This window comes from Nyctereutes procyonoides, unplaced genomic scaffold, assembly GCF_905146905.1.
Source record: "Nyctereutes procyonoides isolate TBG_1078 unplaced genomic scaffold, NYPRO_anot_genome, whole genome shotgun sequence".
In the NCBI taxonomy this organism is placed as follows: Eukaryota; Metazoa; Chordata; class Mammalia; order Carnivora; family Canidae; genus Nyctereutes; species Nyctereutes procyonoides.
The window spans coordinates 68,791,769-68,815,145 of NW_026575049.1; the positions used below are offsets into that span (position 1 = coordinate 68,791,769).

The window sequence follows — 23,377 nt, forward strand, 5'->3', positions numbered from 1 at the left end:
CAGAGCAAGTGAGGCTGCCAGTGCAACTTCTACCCTTTATATTAGCTTTAAGGTGTGGAAATCTCTTTCCAGAATAATTACTCTGGGAAAGGCTATGTCCATATCTCTGACAAACCCGAGCAAACTCCTTTATCAGGATTGAGACCCAGTGACATAACCTGGTATCAGTAAAGTTCATTCGTCAGTGATAAAAATTTACCACTTGGTCACTCAGTAAATACTCCTTATCTGCATTATGTTGCCGTCAAGATCTCAATTTCCACCCTTTAAAAATATTGCAAGGGGATGCCTGGGTGGCTCAGAGGTTCAGCGTCTGCCTTTGGCCCAGGTGTGTCCCCGGGGTCCCGGGATCGAGTCCTACGTGGGGCTCCCTGCGTGGAGCCTGCTTCTCCCTCTGCCTGTGTCTCTGCCTCTCTCTCTCTCTCTGTCTCTCATGAATAAATAAATAAAATCATAAATAAATAACAAGATGCTTGTTCAACACCAACATCCCATAGAAATACAAGGACATGGTCTTACTCTCTGCCCCTGATGGTAAAGCCCTCCCTTAAGCCCTGCATTGGGTCTTTAGTGTCTTTCCATGTCTGCCCTGCATTTTGAACTCTTCTGCCCAAAGAACGGAAGTAAGACTAAAGGTGAACTCAGTGGCTGGGGGCCCCCTATGACTTTCTTCCATTTCCCTATTAACATTGCTTCCAATTTCCAGAGATTCATGAGGAACAAGGCCCAGAGAGCACTCTCCCCAATGACTGGGGTTAGCCAAACATTCACATTAAACGTTGCCCCAAACTCTGTAAAAACTGTGAGTTATGTATCTCTACTTATCCTGAAGTGCACTGGAAGTTTCTCAGATTAAAAAGAAAATGGAATAAAGTTGAATTTGTGCCATTTTTATAATACCACATTCAAAAATGTTTGGCTAGTGGGATCATGAGTTCAGGAGGTGGGGAAATAGAAAAATAAACAGAACCTGTCAATGGCAAAATTGTTGACTATTGGGGATCGCTATAGTAAGCAGAGAAGTAACATAAGCGATGTCCTTGTTCTACAGCTGGAGTGACGTCCTAACTAGCAGCTTTAAAAAATGGGGCTTTTGAAAAGCAGACATTGGGCAATTTGGGGGTGACCTAACTCACTGGAATTCCGCTACCCTGGCTGGTCAGCTGGAGTGGATGAAAGCACACTGCTTCGTTACACCTTCTTGAGATAGTGGCAACAGGAAGAATCACAGTTTTGGGAGAATATTTGCACGTCTGCAAATATTCTCCTAAATTTCGCTCCTCACCCCAAAATGTAAGCCAGCTCCCAGACCTACAGACATGAGGGCGGACAGAGCTATTCCACCCTTTGCGTTTCCTCCTATCGTCTGCCCTCCTTGTACTGATAAAAATTTTACATTCTCTTTTTTTCCCTTCTGTTCCCAGAAGATTTGGACTTTTTTATTGTTTGGTCCTAACTTTGATATTTTAGCTGGCATCCTTAATTATTCACGTTGCCCACAAATCCAAAAGACGTCCTGTGTTTTTATCTCAATGGAGACAAGGAACGCAGTCACCTTAGACTCATTGCTGTGCATCTTTTCCACCCCGTATTGTTATATTTGCTCAGTGTTGTACTTTCACTTTAAAAAAATTGTTACAAAAATACTTAGATTTACCATCAACAGAGAATAAAATTTGTTGAAATATTTCATCAATTTGGGGACTAATTTTTTTTATATATCCCAAGAACTTTATTTTCTTTTGGCTTACGTATATCTTTTATAGATCTTTTATTGGGAGCCAAGGGTATTAATCTCTTCTCGTGTTTGGAAACATCTTTATTTTGTCCTCACTTTGGAATAGGAGTTATAGACCGACAGGCATTTTCCCCTCTCGCACTTTAAAGATGCTCTCCCAAAAAATAAATAAATTAATTAATTAAATAAAGATGCTCTCCCACTGCCTTCCGGCATCTGCTGTTGCCAAGGTGAAACCTGCTATCAGCACGGTTACCACGTTCCTGATTTGTTCTTCTCCTCAGCAATGTGCTCTTATTTTGTCTCATAATTTCTTGTTTCTTTTTATAAATGGAATACATTTATTTACATCTCAAATACATCCTTAGTGTACCTCTGAGACTAATAATATACTATATGTTAATTAATTGAGTGTAATTTTTTTTTTTTGCCATTCCAATAGTACCACTTATTATGTATGTCATGGCAGTGGGAACAGAAGAACATAGAACAAGGATTTTGCCAGTACCTTAATGATGCTTAGCTCTCGCATTACTATCATGATTGTTATCCTCTATAATGTGGGAGGATAATCCTCTATAATATACATATATATATATATATATACACATTGGGTGTAAATTTTTTTAAAAATCCTTAGTTAATGTCTTCTTCTTGCTATTTTGTTGTTCAAACCAAATAGTAAATTCATTTCTGACTACTTACTTGGTTAGTTACCTTTTCATTACATAAGTTGAAACACATCTTAACTCACACCTTCTTTATTATGATCTTATCTTTTGAAGCCCATGGTGAGAAACTAATGATCCTTTATATATTATTCAATAAAGCTCGTACATCTTTTTCCTTGTGATTTATTCCAATACTTTGAGGCTTTAGAAAAATCTTTTGCATTGCAAAATTTGGATCAATGTTTACCTTATTTTCTTCTAGTTTTTTCCTTTTTCCTTTTTTTTTTTTTTGGCTTCTTTTACATCATATAAAATTTTACATGTATTTTGAAAATTAATTTAGAATTACTTATTCTTATGGTAGGATCTACGTTAACTTGCCCAAATAACTATAGCCTTATCCCAGAACCACTTAAAATAGGATCATTAGTTGTTAAAAAAGAGTAAAGGCACATTTAAAAATCGGGAAAAATACTTTTAACACATATGAAAGACAAGAGGGATATTTTCTTGTTTTGGGGGAAGTGAATAAACTTTCTTATTTTTATTATTAATAAACATACAAGTGTTTATTTAAAATCTCCAAAAATTAATATTTTCAACTTACAAAAAGTTTTTACAAATTTGCAGGAGAATATTGAACACATATGATATGTGGGCAAAGAACCTGATTACAGGAAGATTGGGCACAAAGAGGAGATGGTGCAGAGTTGAAGCTCTGAACACATCCTGCCTGGATTCAAATGCTGAGCTCTCTAATTTCTCACCATGGGCTTCAAAATCCTCATGAGGAAAGACAGGAGGACAAAGTGCCTCCTCAAAGCATCCTTGTGAACATGGATGAGCTCATATACACAATAGTCACTGGCACAGAGTAAGCTTGCAATAAAATTTACCTAATTTTATTAACATGATTTATTATAAGTAAAAGATGTTCAAACTTGTAAATTCTTAAAGAATCGGAAATTCAAGCAGCTTTATTCAATTAAATATAAATGGGACTAAGAGAGCCGGAAAATCCCTAATTATCTGAACGTTTTTAAGAAACCATTTCTAAATATATCATGGGTGAAAGAGGTAGTCGGTCACAAGGAAATTAGAAAATATTTTGAACTTAAGGAAGTGAAAATGCAACACATCAGAATATGTGGGATGCAGCTTAAAGTGAAAATTGTAGCATTGAATACTCATACTAGAAAAAACAAAGGAAAGAAAAAGAAAGAAGAAAGAAAGAAGGAAGGAAGGAAGGAAGGAAGGAAGGAAGAAGGAAGAAAGAAAAAGAAAGAAAGAAAGAAAGAAATTTACAAGGGCCTCAAATAAGTGATTGAAGTATTCACCTTAAGAAACCTGAAATTAAATATCAAATTAAACCTAGAACAAGAAATAATAGAGATAAAAGCAGAAGTACATGAAATTGAAAATAGAAAACAAAGGAAACATAATGAAAATACCAATTAATTATTTAAATAATCAATCGATTGATAAATTTCTATTCAGACTGTTCAAGGAAAAAAGAGGCATGAATTATTAATACCACTGATAAAAAGGGAACATCAATATATCATCGTTGATTTTGGCCCATTAAAAGGCTAGTAAGGACATATTCCAAACAACTTAATATCCCAGACTTCAACAATCTAAATGAAATAGACAAAATTCTTGAAACCACAAACTATCAACATTTACTTAAGAAGAAATAAATATCTTGAGTGGACCTATATCAATCAAAGAAACTGAATTTGTAGTTAAAAACTTTCCCACAAAAAAAAAAAAACTTTCCCACAAAGAAAATTCCAGGACCTGATAGCATCACACAGGCAAATTCTGCCTTTTAAGGAAAAAATAATATCAATTCTACACAAATTCTACCAGAGAATAAGAAGGGAGAGACACTTCCAAACTCATCCTATAAGGCCAGACTTAACCTGATACCAAAAATAGACAAATATAATATGAGAAAATAAGCTACAGACCCAAATCCCTTATGAACATAGATGAAAAAAAATCTCCAAAAAACATCAGCATATTGAATATAGTAATATATAAAAATAATAATATATCATAACTGAAGGATTTTTTCCTGTGAAGTCAAGATTCATTTAACATTTGCAAATCAATCAATGTCATTCAATATATTGAATATAAAAATAAAAAACCATATTGAAAGAACTCAGATATTCAACAGATGAATGGATAAAGATGTTGTATCTATATATAATGGAATATTACTCAGCCATCAAAAAGAAAGAAATCTTGCCATTTGCAACAACATGGATGGAACTAGAAGGTATGATGCTAAGCAAAATAAGTCAATCAGAGAAAGACAAATACCATATGAGTTCACTCATATGTAGAATTTAAGAAACAAAACAGATGAACACGGGGAAGGGAAGGAAAACTAAAATAAGATGAAAACAGAGAGGGAGACAAACCTAAGAGACTCTTAATCATAGGAAATGAACGGAGGGTTGCTGGAGGGAAGAGGGGTAGGGGATGGGGTGATGGACATTGGGGAGGGCACGTGATGTAGTGGGTACTGGGCATTGTATGCAACTGATGAATCACTGAATTCTGCCTCTGAAACTAATAATACACTATGTGTTAATTAAATTGAATTTAAAATATTTTTTTCTAAAAATAAATAAATAAATAAACCATACGATCATCTTGATAGAAAAGCATTTGGTAAAATTCAACATACATTGAAGATAACCACCATTAACAAACTAGGAATAAAAAGGAAGTCTTCATCTTGATAAAGTTCATCTATAAAAACCTGCAGCTCACATCGTACTTAAAGAGTCATAAAAGAAAAATTATTGAATTGGACGTTAGGAAAGTTAAAAACTTCTGCTGCTCTGAAGGCACTGTTAAAATCTGAATATAAAAATCACAGACTGGAAGAAAATATTTGCAAAAAAACACCCAAATTTGATGAAGAATTTATGTCTAGAATATATAAAGGATTTTCAAATTTAATAATAAGATAACATACATTCCAATTTTTACAATAGGCAAAAGATTTAAAAGATGTTTTACCAAAGAAGATATACGGATGGCAAATAGGTACATAAAGAAATGCTTAGCCTCTTTGGTAATTAGGGAAATGCAAATTAAAACCACTACCCACCTATTAGAATGGCTAAACATACACAAGCAAACAAAAGTGAACATTTCAGTGTTGTCAAAGATTTGGAGCAACTAAGATTGCAAGATACTACAACCACTTTGGAAAACCATTTGGTAATTTTTCGTAAAGTTAGTGTAATTATCACAAGACCCAGACATCCCACTTCTAGGTGTTTACCCAAGGGAAGTGAAACTCTATGTGCACATTAGAGCCAGTAGGTGAGTATTGGTAGTAGTCTTATTTTTAATCACCCAATTTAGGAAACAACCCAAATGCCTTTCAGTGGGTGACTGGATAGATAAACCGTGATATGCTTATATAATGAAACACTACTCAGCAATGAGAAAGGACCAACCCACTGACACATGATACAGATGAATCTCAAATGCATCATACTGCGTGAAAATAGCAAGAACCAAAAGACTATGTACTGTATAATTCCATTTATATGATTTTTTAAAAAATATTTTATTTACTTGAGAGAGAGAGACACCAGAGGGAAAGAGAGAAGCAGAGGCCCTGCTGAGCACAGAGCCCAGTGCTGGGCTTCATCCAGAACCCTGAGATCAGGACCTGAGTGGAAGGCAGAGCTTAACAGACTGAGCCACCCAGGCGCCCCTCTGACATTTTGGAAAGATAAAACTAAAAGGGCAGGAAACAGATGAGCAGTTGGCAGGGTCTGAAGACGAGGGGTAGGTTTGCTTGATAATGGGCACAAGGAAGTTTTTGGGAGGTGGTGGTCATGTTTCATATTGATTTTGCTGGTGGTTTATGGCTGCGCACATTTGTTAGAACTCAGGACCATAGAGTCATGAGGATAAGCTTTACTGTTTATAAATTCTATTTCAACAAACCTGATTAGGAAAATAATATTTATGAAGTATAAAAATATAAACAACATCTAAAAACAAATTGAAAACTGAGAGAAATATTCAACATACATAAGAAACAGATGGTAATATCCTCAACTCATAAAATGTTTTATAAATCCACAGGAAAAAAACGAACACGTGTAATTTTTTTTTTTTAATGGGCAATAGCTGCTCTGAGGAAGTAAAATAAAAGGAGGTGGTGAGGGTTGAGGCTTCTAATACATCCTGCCTGGACTTCATTTTTTCACACAGCTACTCACTGTGTGATCTTTGGCAAGTTATTTGACCTCTATGTGCCTCAGTATCCTCATCTGTAAAACAGAAAGCAATAAAATGACTCCTCCCAAGGTTGCTGGGCAGATTAAATGAGGTCATATATATGAAGACTTGGAATTTTGTAGCTGACACAATAGGTTCACAATAAATGTTACCTAAAATTATAGTCACCATTTATTATAAATGAAACACATTCAATCCTATTAATTATTAAGAAACTGAAAGTCAATAATTTAGTAAGATACCGTTTATTTCTTTTAATGAACTTAAGTTGAAAAAATTCTCTTCTTCTTTTGATGGGAGTACAAACCAAATTTTTAAAAGCACTTTCAGGAAGGTAATTTATTTATATGTAAAGAACCATAACAATGTTTGTTCTTTTGACGAAGTAATTTTACTTTTACAAACATATTAAAATGCATAAACAGAAATATGCACCATATTCAGTGCAGTATTATTTATATAGAGAATTACAAGTAGTATATATGTTTAACAATAACTCTGTAGCCATTAAAAGTTCTGTTTGTGAAGAATATTTAAGGATATTAAAATGTCCATTCTACAAAGTTAAATGAAGAATTGTAAAACTGTGTGTTCGATACGGTCTTAATTCTACTAAAAAATACCACATACTCAACCTATGTATGTACATACTAAAAACAAGATTTAAAAAAAAATGCAACTCTGGTTTTAGCTCCAACATATAAAGTGCTTAGAAGATACCACTCCTATGCTTGCAAGAAATAAACTGAACAAATTGAAAATCAACAAACTTTATTTGGACCTATCAGAAAATTGAAGTCACAGAGCAAACTGCCACACCAAAATCTGAAGAGACAGTTGTACACAGAGAATCACAGCTGAAATAAGCTTGCCTGGAGCAGAAGCCACTGGAGTCAAACTGATAGGAACATCTAAGTGCTAATTCTGATAAGCTCTTAGAGTCTCAGTGTGGACTAAGGTGAGCATAAGAATTTCGTAAAAGTCAAAACCATTTGTGGGTTTTCATTCCAGGAACCATACCAGGTTCTCATGGTGAAAAGACAAGAAAACCATCTCAGGTCTCTGTCGGGGGTGAGGGGGAGTAACCATTTTGAAATATGCCAAGAGCATTCTCTCTAATAAAGGCCTGATCTCCATTAAAACAGATTTTCCCAAAGCCTTATCTCACCTGCAAGGAAAAGGGTAAATATCCAACACCAGCCTCCTCTCACTTTCTTGTCTCATCTCATCCAAGGAGGATAAGGAAAGAAAAAAAAAAAAAAAGCCAAGAAACACTTGTGAAGGTCACAGCCCAAAGACTCCGTTCTCCTTCACAACTTCTTATTACATCATTAATAAGATTCGAGTTTAACAACAGTGAATTATAGCTAAAAATAACTGCAAAGCACAGACTTATATAAGAAGGAGATTTTAGAGAAACAAAAAGGCAGCAGGGGGACAAAAGCAATGGGACTAGAGAAATCTGAAGCTTTTTACAAGAACAAACTCCAAATAGCAAATGATGCCAACTCTAGCCAGGTTAGCATAAAAAGTCATGCAGAAGGTTTATTTGCCTCGAATCCTGATACAGCATGTCCCACGTTGAAAAACTACAAGGCATACTAAAAGGCAAGAACAAGACAAAGGAAAACCAACCAAACAAAACAAAAACACACAATCCAGAGAGACAAAGCAAGCCTTAGAGCCAGACTTAGATATGACACAGATTTTGCAATTATCCGACAGGGAATTCACAAGGTGTATGATTGCTGTGTTCAAGGCTATCTTGAAAAAAAAGTAGACAGCATGATGGAAAGTACAAGCAGAGAGGTAGAAACTCTAAGAAAGAACCAAAAAAGAATGCCAGAAATCAAAAACACTGTAGCAGAAATGAAGAATACCTTTGATGTGTCCAGTCGACATACTGAACACAGTAGAGGAAAAACTCAGTGACCTTGACAGTATATCAAGGAGAACTTTCCAAATCGAAACATGATGAGAAAAAAAGAATGAAAAGAAAAGGTGGCGGAGAATATCCAAGGGCTGTGGGACATTTTCAAAAGTGTAAAATAGGCATAATTGGAATTGCAGAAAGAGAAAAAGGAGTAGAAGATATTTGATATAATATTTGATGTAATAATGACCAAGTGCTTTCCAAAATTAACCTCTGACATCAAACCACAGATCCAACCTCATAGAAGCTATAACACCGAGTAAACTCTGGACTTTGGGTGATAGCGAGGTGTCAGTGTAGGTTCACCAATTGTAACACACGTACCCCCCGGTGTTGTTTATTGACGATGGGAAAGTCTGTGCATTTGTGGGAGCAGGGGGTATATAGGATATATATAAATATATAATATATAAATATATAGTATATGTAATAAATATAAATAAATAAATATAAAATGTATAATATCTATATAAGGGCAGCCCAGGTGGCTCAGCGGTTTAGTGCCGCCTTCAGCCCAGGGCGTGATCCTGGTGACCCGGGATCGAGTCACATCTGGCTCCCTGCATGGAGCCTGCTTCTCCATCTGTCTATGTCTCTACCTCTCTCTCTTTCTCTGTGTCTCTCATGAATAAATAAATAAAATCTTTAAAAAATATATCTGTCTATATATATATATAAATTCTGATCAATTTTTCTGTGAACTTAAAACTTCTCTAAAAAAGTCTGTGAAAGAAAACTGTGTTAAAAAACCGAAGGTGAGGGGCACCTGGGTGGCTCAGCAGTTAAGCGTCTGCCTTTGGCTCAGGGCGTGATCCTGGAGTCCCGGGATCGAGTCCCACATCGGGCTCCCCACAGGGAGCCTGCTTCTCCCTCTGCCAGTGTCTCTGCCTCTCTCTGTGTCTCATGAATAAATAAATAAAATCTTAAAAGAAGGCGAAAAAGACAAAACAAAAGCCAAGTGCCACAAATGCAAAACAGTTACAAACCTACCTATCTTAATTGACTAGTAGTAAGAAATGGTAGAGAATAGTCCAACTATATCAATGATCACTTAAATGTGAATGATCTAAATACACCAAGTAGAAAGCAAAGATTATCTGAGTGGATCAAAAAATAAGACCCAACTGACATATATATACATAAAATTCAGCCCTAAAAAGGAATGAAATCTTGCCATTTGCAGGATGGACCTAGAGAGTATCATGCTAAGCAAAATAAGTCAGTGAGAGAAAAACAAATACCATATGAGTTCACTCACATGTAGAACTTAAGAAACAAAACAAATGATCAAAGGGGAAAAAGAGACAGAAAAACAAACCAAGAAACAGACTTTTAAATATAGAAAACAAACTGATGGTTATCAGAGGGGAGGTGGGGGGATGGGGCAGAAATGATATGGATTAAGGTGTGCACTTGTATAAAATTATTGAATCACTATATTGTATACCTGAAAGTACTGTAATACTGTATGTTAACTACAGTGGAATTTAAAATTTTTAAAAATGCAAAAATAATACTAAACTATATGCTACAAACAGAAAAGCCATTTTAATATAAAGACACAAGTTAAAAGTAAAGGGGTGAAGAAAGATATACCATCTAATGCTAATTTTAAAAAACTGGAGTACCTATATTAACTTTAGAGCAGACTTCAGAATAAAAAACACCCCACATTAACAGGGATAAAGAGGGGTATCACACCATGATAAAGGAGTCAATTCCTCAGGAAGATATAATAACCTTTGATATGCATGCACCTAACAACAGAGCATCAAAATACATGAGACAAAAAACTTAAGAGAAAGACAGTGAGAAATAAAGAAACCCACTAGTCTAGACTTTACTACCCCTTTTTCAGTATTGATAGATCAAACAGGCATAAAATCAATAAGGATGTGGATGAACTGAACAGGACCATCAATCAATTGGATCTAATTGACACACAGAATATTTCATTCTGCAATATCAGCGTATACATTCTTCTTAAGCTCATAGTAAACATTCACCGAAAAAGACCAGATTCTGGGCCATAAAACACACTTTAACAATCAAAAGGAATAGACTCATACAAAGTATGTTCTCAGACCCCAATGGAATTAAAGTAGAAATCAATACACCCTTTCACGAAGATGGCACACAAGGTGAAGAGGGAAGCCCCTGCCTCTCCCAAAGCAGAAGCCAAAGCAAAGGCTTTGAAAGCCAAAAAAGAAAAAAGAGAAAAAAAGCCAAAAAAGCTGTGCTGAAAGGTGTCCACGGTCACCAAAAAAAGAAGATCTGCGAGTCACGTCCATCCTGACTACCCAATACCCTGCGTCTCTGAAGGCAGCCCAGATATCCTGGGAAGAGAGTCCCCAGGAGAAACAAGCTTGGTCACTACGCCATCGTTAAGTGCCCCCTGACTCCCGAGTCAGCCATGAAGAAAACAGTCGCGCTCGCTGTGGACGTCAAGGCCAACGAGCACCAGGTCAGACAGACTGTGAAGAACCTCTACGACATTGATGCGGCCAAGGTCAACACCTTGACGAGACCTGCTGGAGAGAAGAAAGCCCATGTCCGACTGGCTCCTGAGTACGATGCTTTGGATGTTGCCAACAAAATTGAGATCATGTAAACTGGGTTCAGCTGGCTATAAATCTAAATATAAATTTTTTCACCAAAAAAAGAAAAAAGAAAATCGATACAGAAAGGTAACTGGAAAATCCCCAAGTATCTGAAGGCAAAACAATACACTTGCACATAATACACAGATCAAAGAAGAAGTTAAAAGAAATTACGGGAAGAGGTTAACAAGGATTATTTCTGCATAGTACACTGATAGGTCAATTATTTTCTTTGATGATTTTCCATATTCTCTATAATCTCTTATGACTTACTTTTATGATGGAATGGGGGCAGTTTAGTTTATTTTTAAAAAGAAATACTGAAAAGGTAGCATGTATACAGGCCATGGTTACCAGTTGTGTAAGGAAGGAGGGAAGGGTGAGGAACCAGAGCTTGAGGACAACTGAGGTGACTGTCTTGATTGCCTGGTGGTTAAAACTGCCATTACACTACATACAAGTCATAGAAGCACAGCATGTTGGGGAACTAATGAAAATGGCTTGGTTTGGAGTCATCTAATACACACGTTTGTGAACTAACATCCGAGGCTTGGTAGGTTTGATCTGTTCTTCCGTCCTGTAGAGGTGGCTCACGTGTTCAGAGTGGAGGAGCTTCCAGGGAAAAGACGAGGGAGGAGGAAAGAGGGAGATCAAGATAGAATCCAACACCAACATCGAAGGGACAGATGGACGAAGAGAGGCAAGCAACTGGGTGGGTAGTAGAAGGAGCACTCGAAGCGCAAATGGGAGAAAGGGGTGTTACAGTTGTTAAGGGGAAAGAGGATTTCAGAAAAGAAGAGACTATCAGGGTCAAATGTACAAAGAGGTCAAGTCACATGAGTCCCAAGCAGGTATCAGCGCAGCCCAGATTTCAGGGCTGGGCCCCCTGCCTGGCACCACCAGTTATCCTTTGGACCTGAGGCCAGATTGCAGGGATGTAGCTTGACTGGGAGGTGAGGACATGGAATCAGAAAATCTGCAGTATTCTTTTAAGAGATATAAAGGGAACAGGAGATAGAAGCTTTCCATATGAGGAAGATGGAGCTAAGGGAAGGTTTTTATGTTTGGCTTTCGCTCGTTTTTTTTAGTATCAAGATTTTCCCCATACAAACCAAAAAGAAATAGCAAACCAACAGGCAGATATTGAAATTTGAGGAAAAAAAAAAAAAAAGATACCTACCTGACAGAGGAAGGTGGGAATCAGAGGTAGGAGAGGCAAGAAGTAGGACCACCCATGGGCCAAGGCTTCAGGCCCCCAGTGCATCCTCCATTGTCCCACTGGATTTACTGACAAAACACAAATCCAAAAATAAAATTATTGAAATTTTCAAGATGGTGGAGCTCCTGGTGGCTCAGTTGGTTAAGTGTCTGCTTTTGGCTCAGGTCATGACCCAGAGTCCTGGGATGGAGCCCTGCATCAAGCTCCTTGCTCAGCAAGGAGCCTGCTTCTCCCTCTCTCTGTACCTGCCACTTGCCCTGCTTATGCACTCTCTCTCTGTCTCTTTCTGTAAAATAAATAAATAAAATCTATTTTAAAAAATTCAAGATGGCAACTGCAAAGTGTTAAACTGAAGTGTGGAGCTCTTAGTGTGAGCCCCGTGTGACTCGGCGAAGCCAGCCACATCTCTCATAGAGATGGTAAGATCTTGCAATATGAGCACTGGTTGTTGGCAACTTTGAGTCCTCTGTGGCATTTGTGCGTAACTGGGGTATTGCGTTACCGGGAGTGGGACTCATTGTTTTTAATTGATTACTTTTCTTTTTTTTTTAGAGATTTTATTTATTTATTCATGAGAGAGAGAGGCAGAGACACAGGCAGGGGGAGAAGCAAGCTCCATGCAGTGAGCCCGACGTGGGATCCGATCCTGGGTCTCCAGGATCACGCCCTGGGCCAAAGGCAGGTGCTTAACCGCTGAGACACCCAGGGATCCCTAATTGATTACTTTTCAATATGAGAAAATGAAGAAAAGATTGGAGGCCTGGAGATCCACTGCTGCTCAGCAAAGGAGAAACTTTCCTGGCCAGGATGAGGGGAGTTGGACCTTTATTTAAAGCCAGGGGGACCTCAGAAGACAACGTAGATTCCAGAACAAGCCCCAGTGGGTAAGTGTTATTAAGCATTTCCAGAGACTGGAGGCTGGAGCGTGAGTAGAAGGGCACATAACTGAATACACATGAAAGCTCAGAGTTCCCCGGGGCACCTCGGAACATCCACCATCACCAAGTAGAACGATGACGCACGCGTGGATGTTCTCTGCCTGTGGCGGAGGACAGGAGACCAACCCAGGTAGGTCACCTGCCGGAAACTCGGTGATTCATGAATCCTGTTTCACGGCCCAGTGGCCTTGGGCCCAACTCTTTACTTTGGCTCCTTCTTCTCCAGGAAACCGTGGAGGCCGCCTGGTGCGGGGGCCCGGGGCCTCCAGGCCGGGCAGGAGGTGGCCCCTCTGCTGCTGCCCTGCAGTCGCCCCCTCTGGGATCATGAGATTCGCAGCCTCCAGGGTGGAGGTCAGGCCTCCCCAGCCTCCAGGCTCTGGGGAAGGACCGGCCCTCCCACGACAGTGTTTTGACACCACTTCCTCTGAGTCGCTTCAGTGGGAACAGCGGACCTGGGATAACTGCTCCTATTTCCGAGTCATCTAAGGGAATCACGAAAGCACTTGTTCCTTCGCTTGGGGGTTTCTCGTCGTCAGATGGTCAGTTGTCTCCCACCCCCTTCTAGGAGGGCAGCACTCACCCAGGCCTGACTGTCCTCCGTGACGACACAGAATGAAGCTGTCACCGGGATTCCCTGTCTCTGTGCGTTCGTGTGTCTTCCACGGTGGGTATCATCCCCGGGGGCCTCCGACGGCAGGACTCCTCGGGCCGCCGCCCCACCTGGCGCCACAGGCCGGCCTCCCATGGGCGGGACGCGTGGTCACCTCGGGGGGCCCAGCTGTTGGCATCTGGACAGCCATGCGAGAGGCCACAGAAAGGTGAGGTCGAGTGTGTTCTGGAAGGCCGTGGCCTCTGGGAGACAACAGAAGGGAAGGGCCCCCCGCTGCCCCGGGAAGGGGCTGCCTCCACTTGGCTGTGGTTTGAGGACAATTCCTTTCCCTTCCAGAAACAAATGTGTAACTAGCACGGCTTCTCTGGAACTGGAAGCTTCCTGGCCATGACGGTTAACCTGCTGCGTCCGGGCCGGGCACCCAAGTGGGTGCCCGACAGGTGCCGCTGCCCGGGGCCCCCGGCGTGTTCAGGCCCACGGCCAAGCACCTGGCATGGGGCTGCCGCGACAAATGTCAAATGGGTGTGAGCCGTGCTCAGAAAATGGCAGTGAAGGCCAAGAACCTGGGCAAGAATGTGGGCGCTGGGGGCCGTCGTGGTGGGCGTCAGGCTGCACCCTGAGGGTCGGCCGGGCCGGGCTGGACGGGGGGCCTCATGGGTGTCAGTGGGGCCTGGTCGTGGGCCGGCCGTGAGGGGGGAAGCCCGAAGGAGGACATGGTGGAAGGACCCCAGAACGAAACATCCCCTTCTGCTCAGAGAGAAGGAGGAAAATAAAAGTCTGTCCGAGGGGAAGCTCCGAGAGGCCCCCGATCTGAGGGATGAGCGTGAGCCAGGCCGGCCTGTTTGCTGCACACAGAGGGAGTTCCCACCCACCCAGCTCGACACCGCAGGGTGTGGGGTAAAGCGAGGCCTGGGTGTGCGAGCCATGAGATAAAGTGCGATAAGGGCTTGCACTTGGCTCAGCGTCCAGCTCTGCGGGCAGGGCAGGCCCTATTTGCTCAGGCGCTGGTGTGCCCCACACTGATCCCAGGGCAGGGACCACACCATCTTGTGGGATCCTTGGTGGGTAACACCTCTCCGGCTGGCTCCAAAAATCAGAATAAGTACACACGTGCATTTTTTGTTCTCCGAGTTTGAGTATCAACTTTATGCAATTCTAATTTTTTAAAATATTTATTTCTTTATTTTGAGAGAAAGTGTGTGTGTGTGAGAGAGAGAGAGAGCAGGGGGAGGGGAAGAGAGAGGAGAGACTCTCCAGCAGGCTCCCTGCTGATGGTGGAGACCCAGGTGGGGCTCAGTCTCGGGACCCTGAGATCACGACCTCAGCCGAAACCAAGGGTTGGATGCGCAACCGAATGAGCCACCCAGGTCCCCCAAAATTCTTATTTTTAAAATAGGTATATTGGGCATCATGTGTGTGCCAATATATTCTAGGTTCTATGGAGGTGACAAAAAAATTGATGTGGCCTGTCTTCCTCCCACGGGAGGATAAGAAACATATAAAACATAGGTGGGAGGAAACAAGAGACTTGCTCACCTTCCTTAGGACTTTCGGCCTTAAATGAGACATGGGTTAAGGTTAGGATTGATCCCCTTGCCCCCTGCCCAACCCTGGCACATTTATAAATATTGCACAACGTACAGAGGAAGAAGTTCTGATTTTTGGAGCCAGTGAAATAATATTGTATAAACGATGAATTTCTTCTCTTTCACCCATAGGAAATCTAAGGCCTAAAGGGTAAGAGATTCATAGAAAGAAGGAAACAGAACAGAATCTAGGTCTCCTGGCCCCTCGTTCCAACCAGCAGCTCCCCAAATGGATTTTTCACATCCAGGATGTAGCCTCAAAAGCAGCACAATTGTTGTTTCCCTAAGGAAGCTGCCCGCCCCCCCACCTCCCCGCCAAGGGTGTTGATAGGTCTGAGAAAAATAAGTCGATAAAAAAAGAAAAAATAACAAGGTTCTACGGTCAGTTAGGTTTAGGGGAATCTGGATGAAACAACATGACATAGATTACTCCCTACCCACGTCTTAGCACAGTTGATACGTGAATGTGAATTGTCGATCTCTAAGAGTGGCATATTTGGACTCTGAACTCGATCGATCGATCGATATCATGGGGTACCTTCCACACCAGCATTTCACACTGAAAAAAATGTCAACCTTGAATCTTTGGTAAGCTATAACATGCAAAAAGCGAGTTAGACTCTACCCACATACTGAAGTGACTACCCGTGGCTGGGCCTAAAGGCACCAAGCTGTCCCCTCTTTGACTTTGCAGTGATGTGACAATCCCTGAGGCAGATGAAGACCTCTCCCCCCACCCACCCCAGAGCTTATTGACCTTTTGCAGCTAAAGAATACATTTGCATGACATTGGTGGAGACATTAAAAACATGAACAAAATCTGAGCAGGTCTGTATTAATCCAATTACCTTTTCAAAGAGGTGTCCCTAGTGAATCATCAAGCTTTACAATCACGTAACCCCATGGTAACCCCAATCCACACCTAAAAGGACAATCATGAGCTCAGAAAGGGTTCCAAGGAGGAAACTTGTAAATCAGTGATGGATGAAAATATAATATTCCTCTTGGGCAATTGGCTTTACTAGATTCAGTGCATAGGAGAAAGTAGGGAAAAAAAATAAAACTTTAATTCAACTCCAAGACTGTTTTGAGCATTTACTTGTCAGCCCAAGTGACCGTTTCTACTCTCTGCTTCTGCTGCAAACATTTTTTTCTTATTTTGACATAATTTCTGAAAATTATGTTATCTAGAAGTGAATAAAAGGACAGAGATTGCTTTTATAGCTCCGGGAAGAAAAAAAAAGAAAGTCCCCCCTGAGAGATGGGGAGGGTGTGTTGGAAGCAGTGGTATTTAAGTTGGGCCTTGACAAATGGATAACAGTTTCCTAATTAAAGGAAGGCAAGAGGGTCCCACCCCAAGATGGGATGACAACGTGTGTAAACCACAGAGGCATGAAACATCCCGAATATTCCAGTTATTGCAGGAACTACTGGTGTAGCTGGAATATAGGGATATAAGAGTGATACAGCTGGGGAGGCTTTGGAAACCTTATTATAAAGGACCCTCTGTGCCATTCCAATGAGTTTAAAGCTCATCCCGCAGGTTGCCAGTGAACATCTCTAAGCACAGTTGGGTTGTGTTTGTATATATATGTACTTTAGGAAGCTCACCTTAGGAAAAATGTGCTGGAATATGGCAGATGGGTGACCAGAGTGATCCATCACACGACTATTATTAAAGCTCTGGTGAAAGAAGCTATGGGCGAGACCAGAGTTGAGAGGCCATTCTGAGACAAGATGGAGCGTGCTTTAGGAAGGGCCTGGAGGTGGTGGTGAGAAGACACTTGCTGAAATGGGTCCCAGGTTTTCTCTCTGTGTCTATGCATGGTTCAAGGTACCCCCGAGAGAGCTCAACAGTGCAGCAAAGGATATAGGTGTGCTGGGAGGCACTAACAGAATGTGTTTAGCCTAAGCTAAGTCATCGAGGTGGGTTCAGGAAAGGTACGAAGAGGAAACCATTCCCACGTCCTTACAGGAGCTGCTATCTGCAGGGCCTCAGCATGTCCACAGTTTCTCACCTACAGTCTTGTTTGATTTTAGGGATTATTCTTCTTGCGACTCTGAGTGACATCAATACGTAAAATACCCACACCCACAGCCTCAGTTGGACCAGAAGTTATCACAGATCATATTGAGTTTGCTGTGATATCTTCAACTTCAACAGTGATGAGTCAGCTCGGCTCCATGTCGAGGTGCCTTGCCAACTAGCTAGATATTCCGCAAGCTTCCTGCCATGCTGGATCATGGCACTGATATGGAAAACGGAGAAAGATAAATCTTGGGCCCACCCTAGTCACACCTCTTTTAAGTAAAGCTGGTTAAGTACAAATATGAGAAGAGTTCTTGTCTGAGCTCATGCCGGCCTCCTCTTCTACTCCATTGCTCTGGTGAAGCCAAGATGAAGCTCACAGTGAGTAGACGATTCCTTTTGAATGTATTCTCTTATGATTAGAGACTGTTAACCTTCTGAACTAAGGCGGGGGGGGGGGTTCTGTTTCTTAGGATAATCTCACCATCATGGAAATTTTGTTTTAAAAAAAAGTCTCCTTTCATGTCATTGAACCGTGGCGATTATGAGCATCTCAGTGGAGATGGTAGCTATGCTGGCGGTAGAGAGCTGTCTGAGCATTGTATACCGTGCTAGCTAAATAAAACTACCTTCCTGGCCTTCTGATTCAGGGCTGGTCACAAAGCAGGCAGTCCTTTGGCCATAGAAAATGCCCAAACTTTCTCCACATTCTTGAATCCCCCTTTTGACCAAAATTCCTGAGCATGTTCAGGCAAGATGAGAAGCTTAGTACCCAATTAAATGGGCGAGAGACCTACTGCCATGTTCTCTGCTGTGAACTGGATCTCCAAGTAAGAATGGCTTGCTGGAACCCTGACCACAGTCATTTATCCACAAAAACACCTGATGCGTGAAGCTAGAGCAGCATCTCACCTGTGGCTCCAGATAAAAGGCTGAGAGTGTGGTCGGTAGAGCACAAAACTCCACCAAAGTAACTGGTGGTACTGTGTGTCGCTTGTAACGAGATGCAGAGGGGATAGAAATCTGATGAATGTTGTCACGCTTTAACATACTAAACACATATCACAGCAGCCTCTGCCTCAGAGTGGAATTGCAATTGTAAAATGATTATCTAGAAATAAGTTCTAATAGCAGGATAGTTTAAAAAAAGAAAAAAAGAAAAAAAAGGAACTCCAAACCCAGGTCAGAGATGGTTTCCTCTCAGAGTTCTGCTGTGAACAAGGGGTCGAATCTGATCCAGTATAACCTTGGCCCCGTCATTTAACATCTGGAGCTCAATTTCCTCACATATGAAAGGATTGCCCTGAACCAGTAGATCTCTAAAATTCCCACCACCTCTCACTGTTTAGGAGCCTAATTTTTACCTCCTTCTTAAGCTATCAGGAGAAAAATTAAGCAAATAAAAGAATTACCTTGAATCTCCAGGGCAGATCTCAAACCATTTTGTCCCAGGCCAAGGAAATGAGAATAGGTACTCAGAATCGGGCATCTACAGAAAGCTCTGTGTTCTGGTAACTAAGGTCACGTACCCAATGACAAAGGACTAACCCAGGTACCCTGGGACAGTTACACACTTCGTCTGTGCCAGCCACACTCAACAGCCAGACCTCTTCACCCTCAGTCTCTCGGCAGCAGCAGCCAGTCTGCTTATTAATCCATTGCTTGGGGGAAAAAAAATTTTTTAAGATAAAAAGAGTACTTTTCTAAATTAGGAAGTCCTTGGAGGAATGAAAGCATCCCAGATCAAATAAGAAAATCAAATCATTTTTGGACGTAATTCTCAGAACCTATATCCATGGATGCTATTCATTTTCAAATGTGTCCTTCAATATACTGATAGGACAGGGGTTTTTCATAAGAGCTACATTAACAATTCTAAAACCATAAACCATAATAACATGATTATTTCAAGTAATTGATCTATACCACCTTGCATTATCATTGAAACTTTCTGTGACTGAAAAAAAAAACAAGGTCAAAGAAGAAAAGACAGACCACTTAACAGAGGGGTTAAATTAGTAATTTTTGTAAGGTCGGGTTGAGAAAGAAGAGGACACTGTTTTCCATGTGATAGTAGACCCGTGTTACTTACGATCTTCTAGATTGTCTTCGCTGGACTTCTTGGAGTCTTCCTGACCCCAGCCCTTGCTTCCTCCGTAAGTATTAAACTTTTTAAAGTGTATTGCCCAAATGCATTTGCAAAGAAATGTGGTATTAAATCACTGTCAATTTCTCATAAATTCCAGGATATCAACATTGGCGGGAACAGCAACAGCGGTGCAAGTGGGCAACAGTCCGTGAGCGTCAACAATGAGCATAATGTGGCCAATGTGGACAATAACAACGGATGGGACTCTTGGAATGCCCTGTGGGACTACAGCAATGTAGGTAGCCAACACGCAATGTCCATGCTCTACTAATATGATTTTTTAAGGTTTTATTTATTTATCCATGAGAGACAGAGAGAGAGGCAGAGACACAGGCAGAGGGAGGAGCGGGACTCGATCCCAGGACACCGGGGTCACAATTTGAGCCAAGGGCAGATGCTCAACCACTGAGCCACCCAAGTGCCCTGATAGTTCTTTTTTTTTTAACAACAATAAAAATGTCTGCTAACCATAAAAGAATTAAAAATAAATGATTTCTGACTGCACATAATAAGCATGGAGTTGTAAGTCAGATTGCCTATTTTGGCCACCCGGTTTCACTCCCTAGATATAACCCTATCAATGTTTCCCACAATCAGCTAAAATTCAAACCATTCAACACTAATTAGAATCCACTATATCCAAGCGATTGCGGGGCTGTTAGGCAAATATGAACATCCTTTGGCCTTCCCTGCAGATACACCCTCAGTAACGAGGAGAGACCTGCACAAAATCACTGCGGCCTATCTCAGCCTATCTTCAATTTCCTTCTGAAAAGACAGAAACGGATGTTTCACCTGTAATTCAAAAAAAAAAAAAAAACCAACCAAAGGAAATGTAAATGACAATATTAATTGGTAAGAGAAGCAAAAAACCAAAACCAAACAAAAACAACAGTTGGCTCTGGTTAGGAGACCCAACTCCGCAGGTAGTAGCTTTTTATTTAGCAAACTTTGTACTTTGAAAAAGGCGACTCTTTATCATTTCCGTTTCATCATGTGATCAATTAGAAAACCAATCCCTGTCTTACCTGCCTCCTTGAAATGTTGCGAAGATCAAATGAGATCAAAATGTGATAGCAATTTCACGTTTATTTCAGCAAAACAGACATGTGTGGAGTGACTCCATGCTAGCACCTGAAGATGAAGCAACGAATTAGACTCTAGTTCTCTGCCCTCAAGAAGTGTGTAGTCCATCCTTAGAGATGTTAGCAATAGGTCTGATTGCAAAACTGGGCCCGGTCGGTGCTCTTAGCTGAGTTCATTACAATCTTGGAGTGTCCTTTCCCTCTGCTGCCCAGACTGATTTCTGGTAAGAAAAGCTCCTTGGGGAACCTACTTCCTACCCTCTACCATCTTCTTTAACAGGACCTTGCTGCAATCAGACTCTTTGGCAAGAAGAAATGCGTTGTGCACAGAATGAACAAGAATGTCATGCCCTCTCTTCAGACTCTTGACACGCTGGTCAAGGAAAAGAAGGTACAAATAAAAGCCTTTTTAATTTGGCTCGAGGGAGGCCTTAGGATTGCCAATAAATAATGAGGTCACAGTCAATTCCTCTTGACCACAGTACGTTGTAATGTGCACCACGAAAAGAGAAGAGGAACTGGTGATTGCCTGAGACAAGGAAGCTGCCACCACACTCCACACTGTGGCTCACACCTTCCTTACTGGTGGGGATCAAAGCTCTGCTCGAGCCAGTGGGAGCTGTCTACACTTCTCCAAGTGCATTTCGCCATGGAAATTGGGTTGGGGTTATTCGATTTAGAAATAAAAATAGAGGATACCCAGTTAAGTTTGAGCTTCAGATAAATGATGGGAAGATTATTTTAGCATAAAGTGTGTCCTAGGTGATATTTAGGACACACACACACACACACACACACACACACACACAAAACGATTTGTTTATCTAAAATTCAAATGTAACTGAGTGTCCTGTATTTTATCTGGCAACCCTAGTTGGGTGCGGAGAGAAGATCCATTGCTTTTTAAAATGTTTGCCTGAGTTCCTATTTCTGTAACTGATAAATAGGCATCTTTCATCAACCAGGTAGAGAAAATAAACCCCATTCTCAGAAGCTGGTTATTATACAGCTCAATCCAAGAAATACAAAATGACTGAATGAGGTCGAAGCTTCCGAATAAATTTAGCCTCAGACTTCTGCTTTTTATGAGAAGCTGAGGTTTCACATGGGCTAAAGCTTTTGGGACACAGAAATTCTGAGATATACAGGGTTGATGCCGATTATGAAAAGACCTGTGGCCAAGCAATACCCCCTGCTGGCCTGGTATACCCAGTCCTCATTCAATAAACCGCTGGGCTGGACCTTCATTCTCTCTCTTCCTTTCCACCCTCAGCTTCAGGGAAAAGGACCAGAAGGACCACCTCCCAAGGGCCTGATATACTCAGTTAACCCTGAAGAAGTCAAAGACCTAAACAAATTAGGAAAACCCATCGCTAACATGTGCAGGGGCGTTCCAACATACATGGCCGAGGAGATTGAAGGTGAGTAAGCTGTTGGATGGTGTACACCAGGCTATTGCTGCCGGAGTCGTCAGACTATTCTCAGGCATGTCCACAGGAGACGCCAATTATTCAGCATTTGCTCTGTGCTTAAAGTGTGTTTAAATTAGTAGCTCTTGCCGGCAGTCTTACATGATAGGTTATTATTATTCTCACTTCCTGGATGAGGAAACTGAGGCACAGGAGAGGTCACAAGTCCCTTGTTTGGGTCAGTTCCAAGCGCTCTGGCTTTGGATTCTGTGCACTTCACCTTTGGGAAATCCTGCCTTTGAAGAGTGGATCTGGAGTCACTGCAAGAGATATTTAAAGGAATGCATGAATTGCTAAGGGACAAAGAGGATGCCAATAGAATTTACTGACTTTTTACAGCTCAATCATTTGATTTCTGCCTCTTCAAAGAACAACTTTCACAAAAACAAAGTATCCACCTACCTAATATAACAGCAGCTTTCTAGATCTCTGAGTTGATTGATTTAGTCTAGATAGTTGGCTAGACAGAGTGAGACAGACTGATCTTGAAATTAGTGCATAGCTAGTTTGGAAATTGTGTGACACTAAAAAAAAAAGAATTTTTGAAAAGATATTAATACCAGTTTCTTCTTTTCTTTTTATCAGGAGCAAGCCTGTTCTTTAATTCAGGAAAGTGCTTCAGTGCTGGGATATTATGGATTCTGAACATTTCCTTCTGTGGCAGTACAGTGGAGGATTAAAAAACATTTTTGGAACACCTGGGGGCTCAGTGGTTGAGCGTCCACCTTTGGCCCCGGCCATGACCCCGGGGTCCTGGATTGAGTTCCCGCATCAGGCTCCCTGCATGGAGCCTGCTTCTCCCTCTGCCTGTGTCTCTGCCTCTCTCTCTCTCTCTCTCTCTCTCTCTGTCTTTCATGAATAAATAAATAAAATCTTTAAAAAAATGCTTTTGAATTCAGTCATCAAAATATTCGATGCAAAAAAACATGGATTCTGATGGTTTTTATCATGTCATTCTGAAAGATTTTCTGCTAGTTATTTTATTTTCTTTAGGTTTCAATAAACTTACTTGGCACTAAATTCTTTATGATTTCTATTGATACGCAGGATCAAAAGTGCAATGTGGGTG

At 41.0% G+C, this 23,377-nt stretch overlaps 1 protein-coding gene across 1 annotated transcript; it reads left to right on the plus strand.

The window, feature by feature from the left end:
- The first annotated feature begins 17,948 nt into the window (after positions 1–17,948).
- GKN1 (gastrokine 1) lies at positions 17,949–23,069 on the plus strand. Its single transcript, XM_055329483.1, has 6 exons — positions 17,949–17,986; positions 19,708–19,761; positions 19,852–19,989; positions 21,120–21,230; positions 22,113–22,260; positions 22,894–23,069. Exons 1-6 carry the CDS (start codon positions 17,975–17,977, stop codon positions 22,986–22,988), a joined length of 558 nt encoding a protein of 185 aa, XP_055185458.1. The 5' UTR covers positions 17,949–17,974; the 3' UTR covers positions 22,989–23,069.
- Positions 23,070–23,377: the final 308 nt, after the last annotated feature.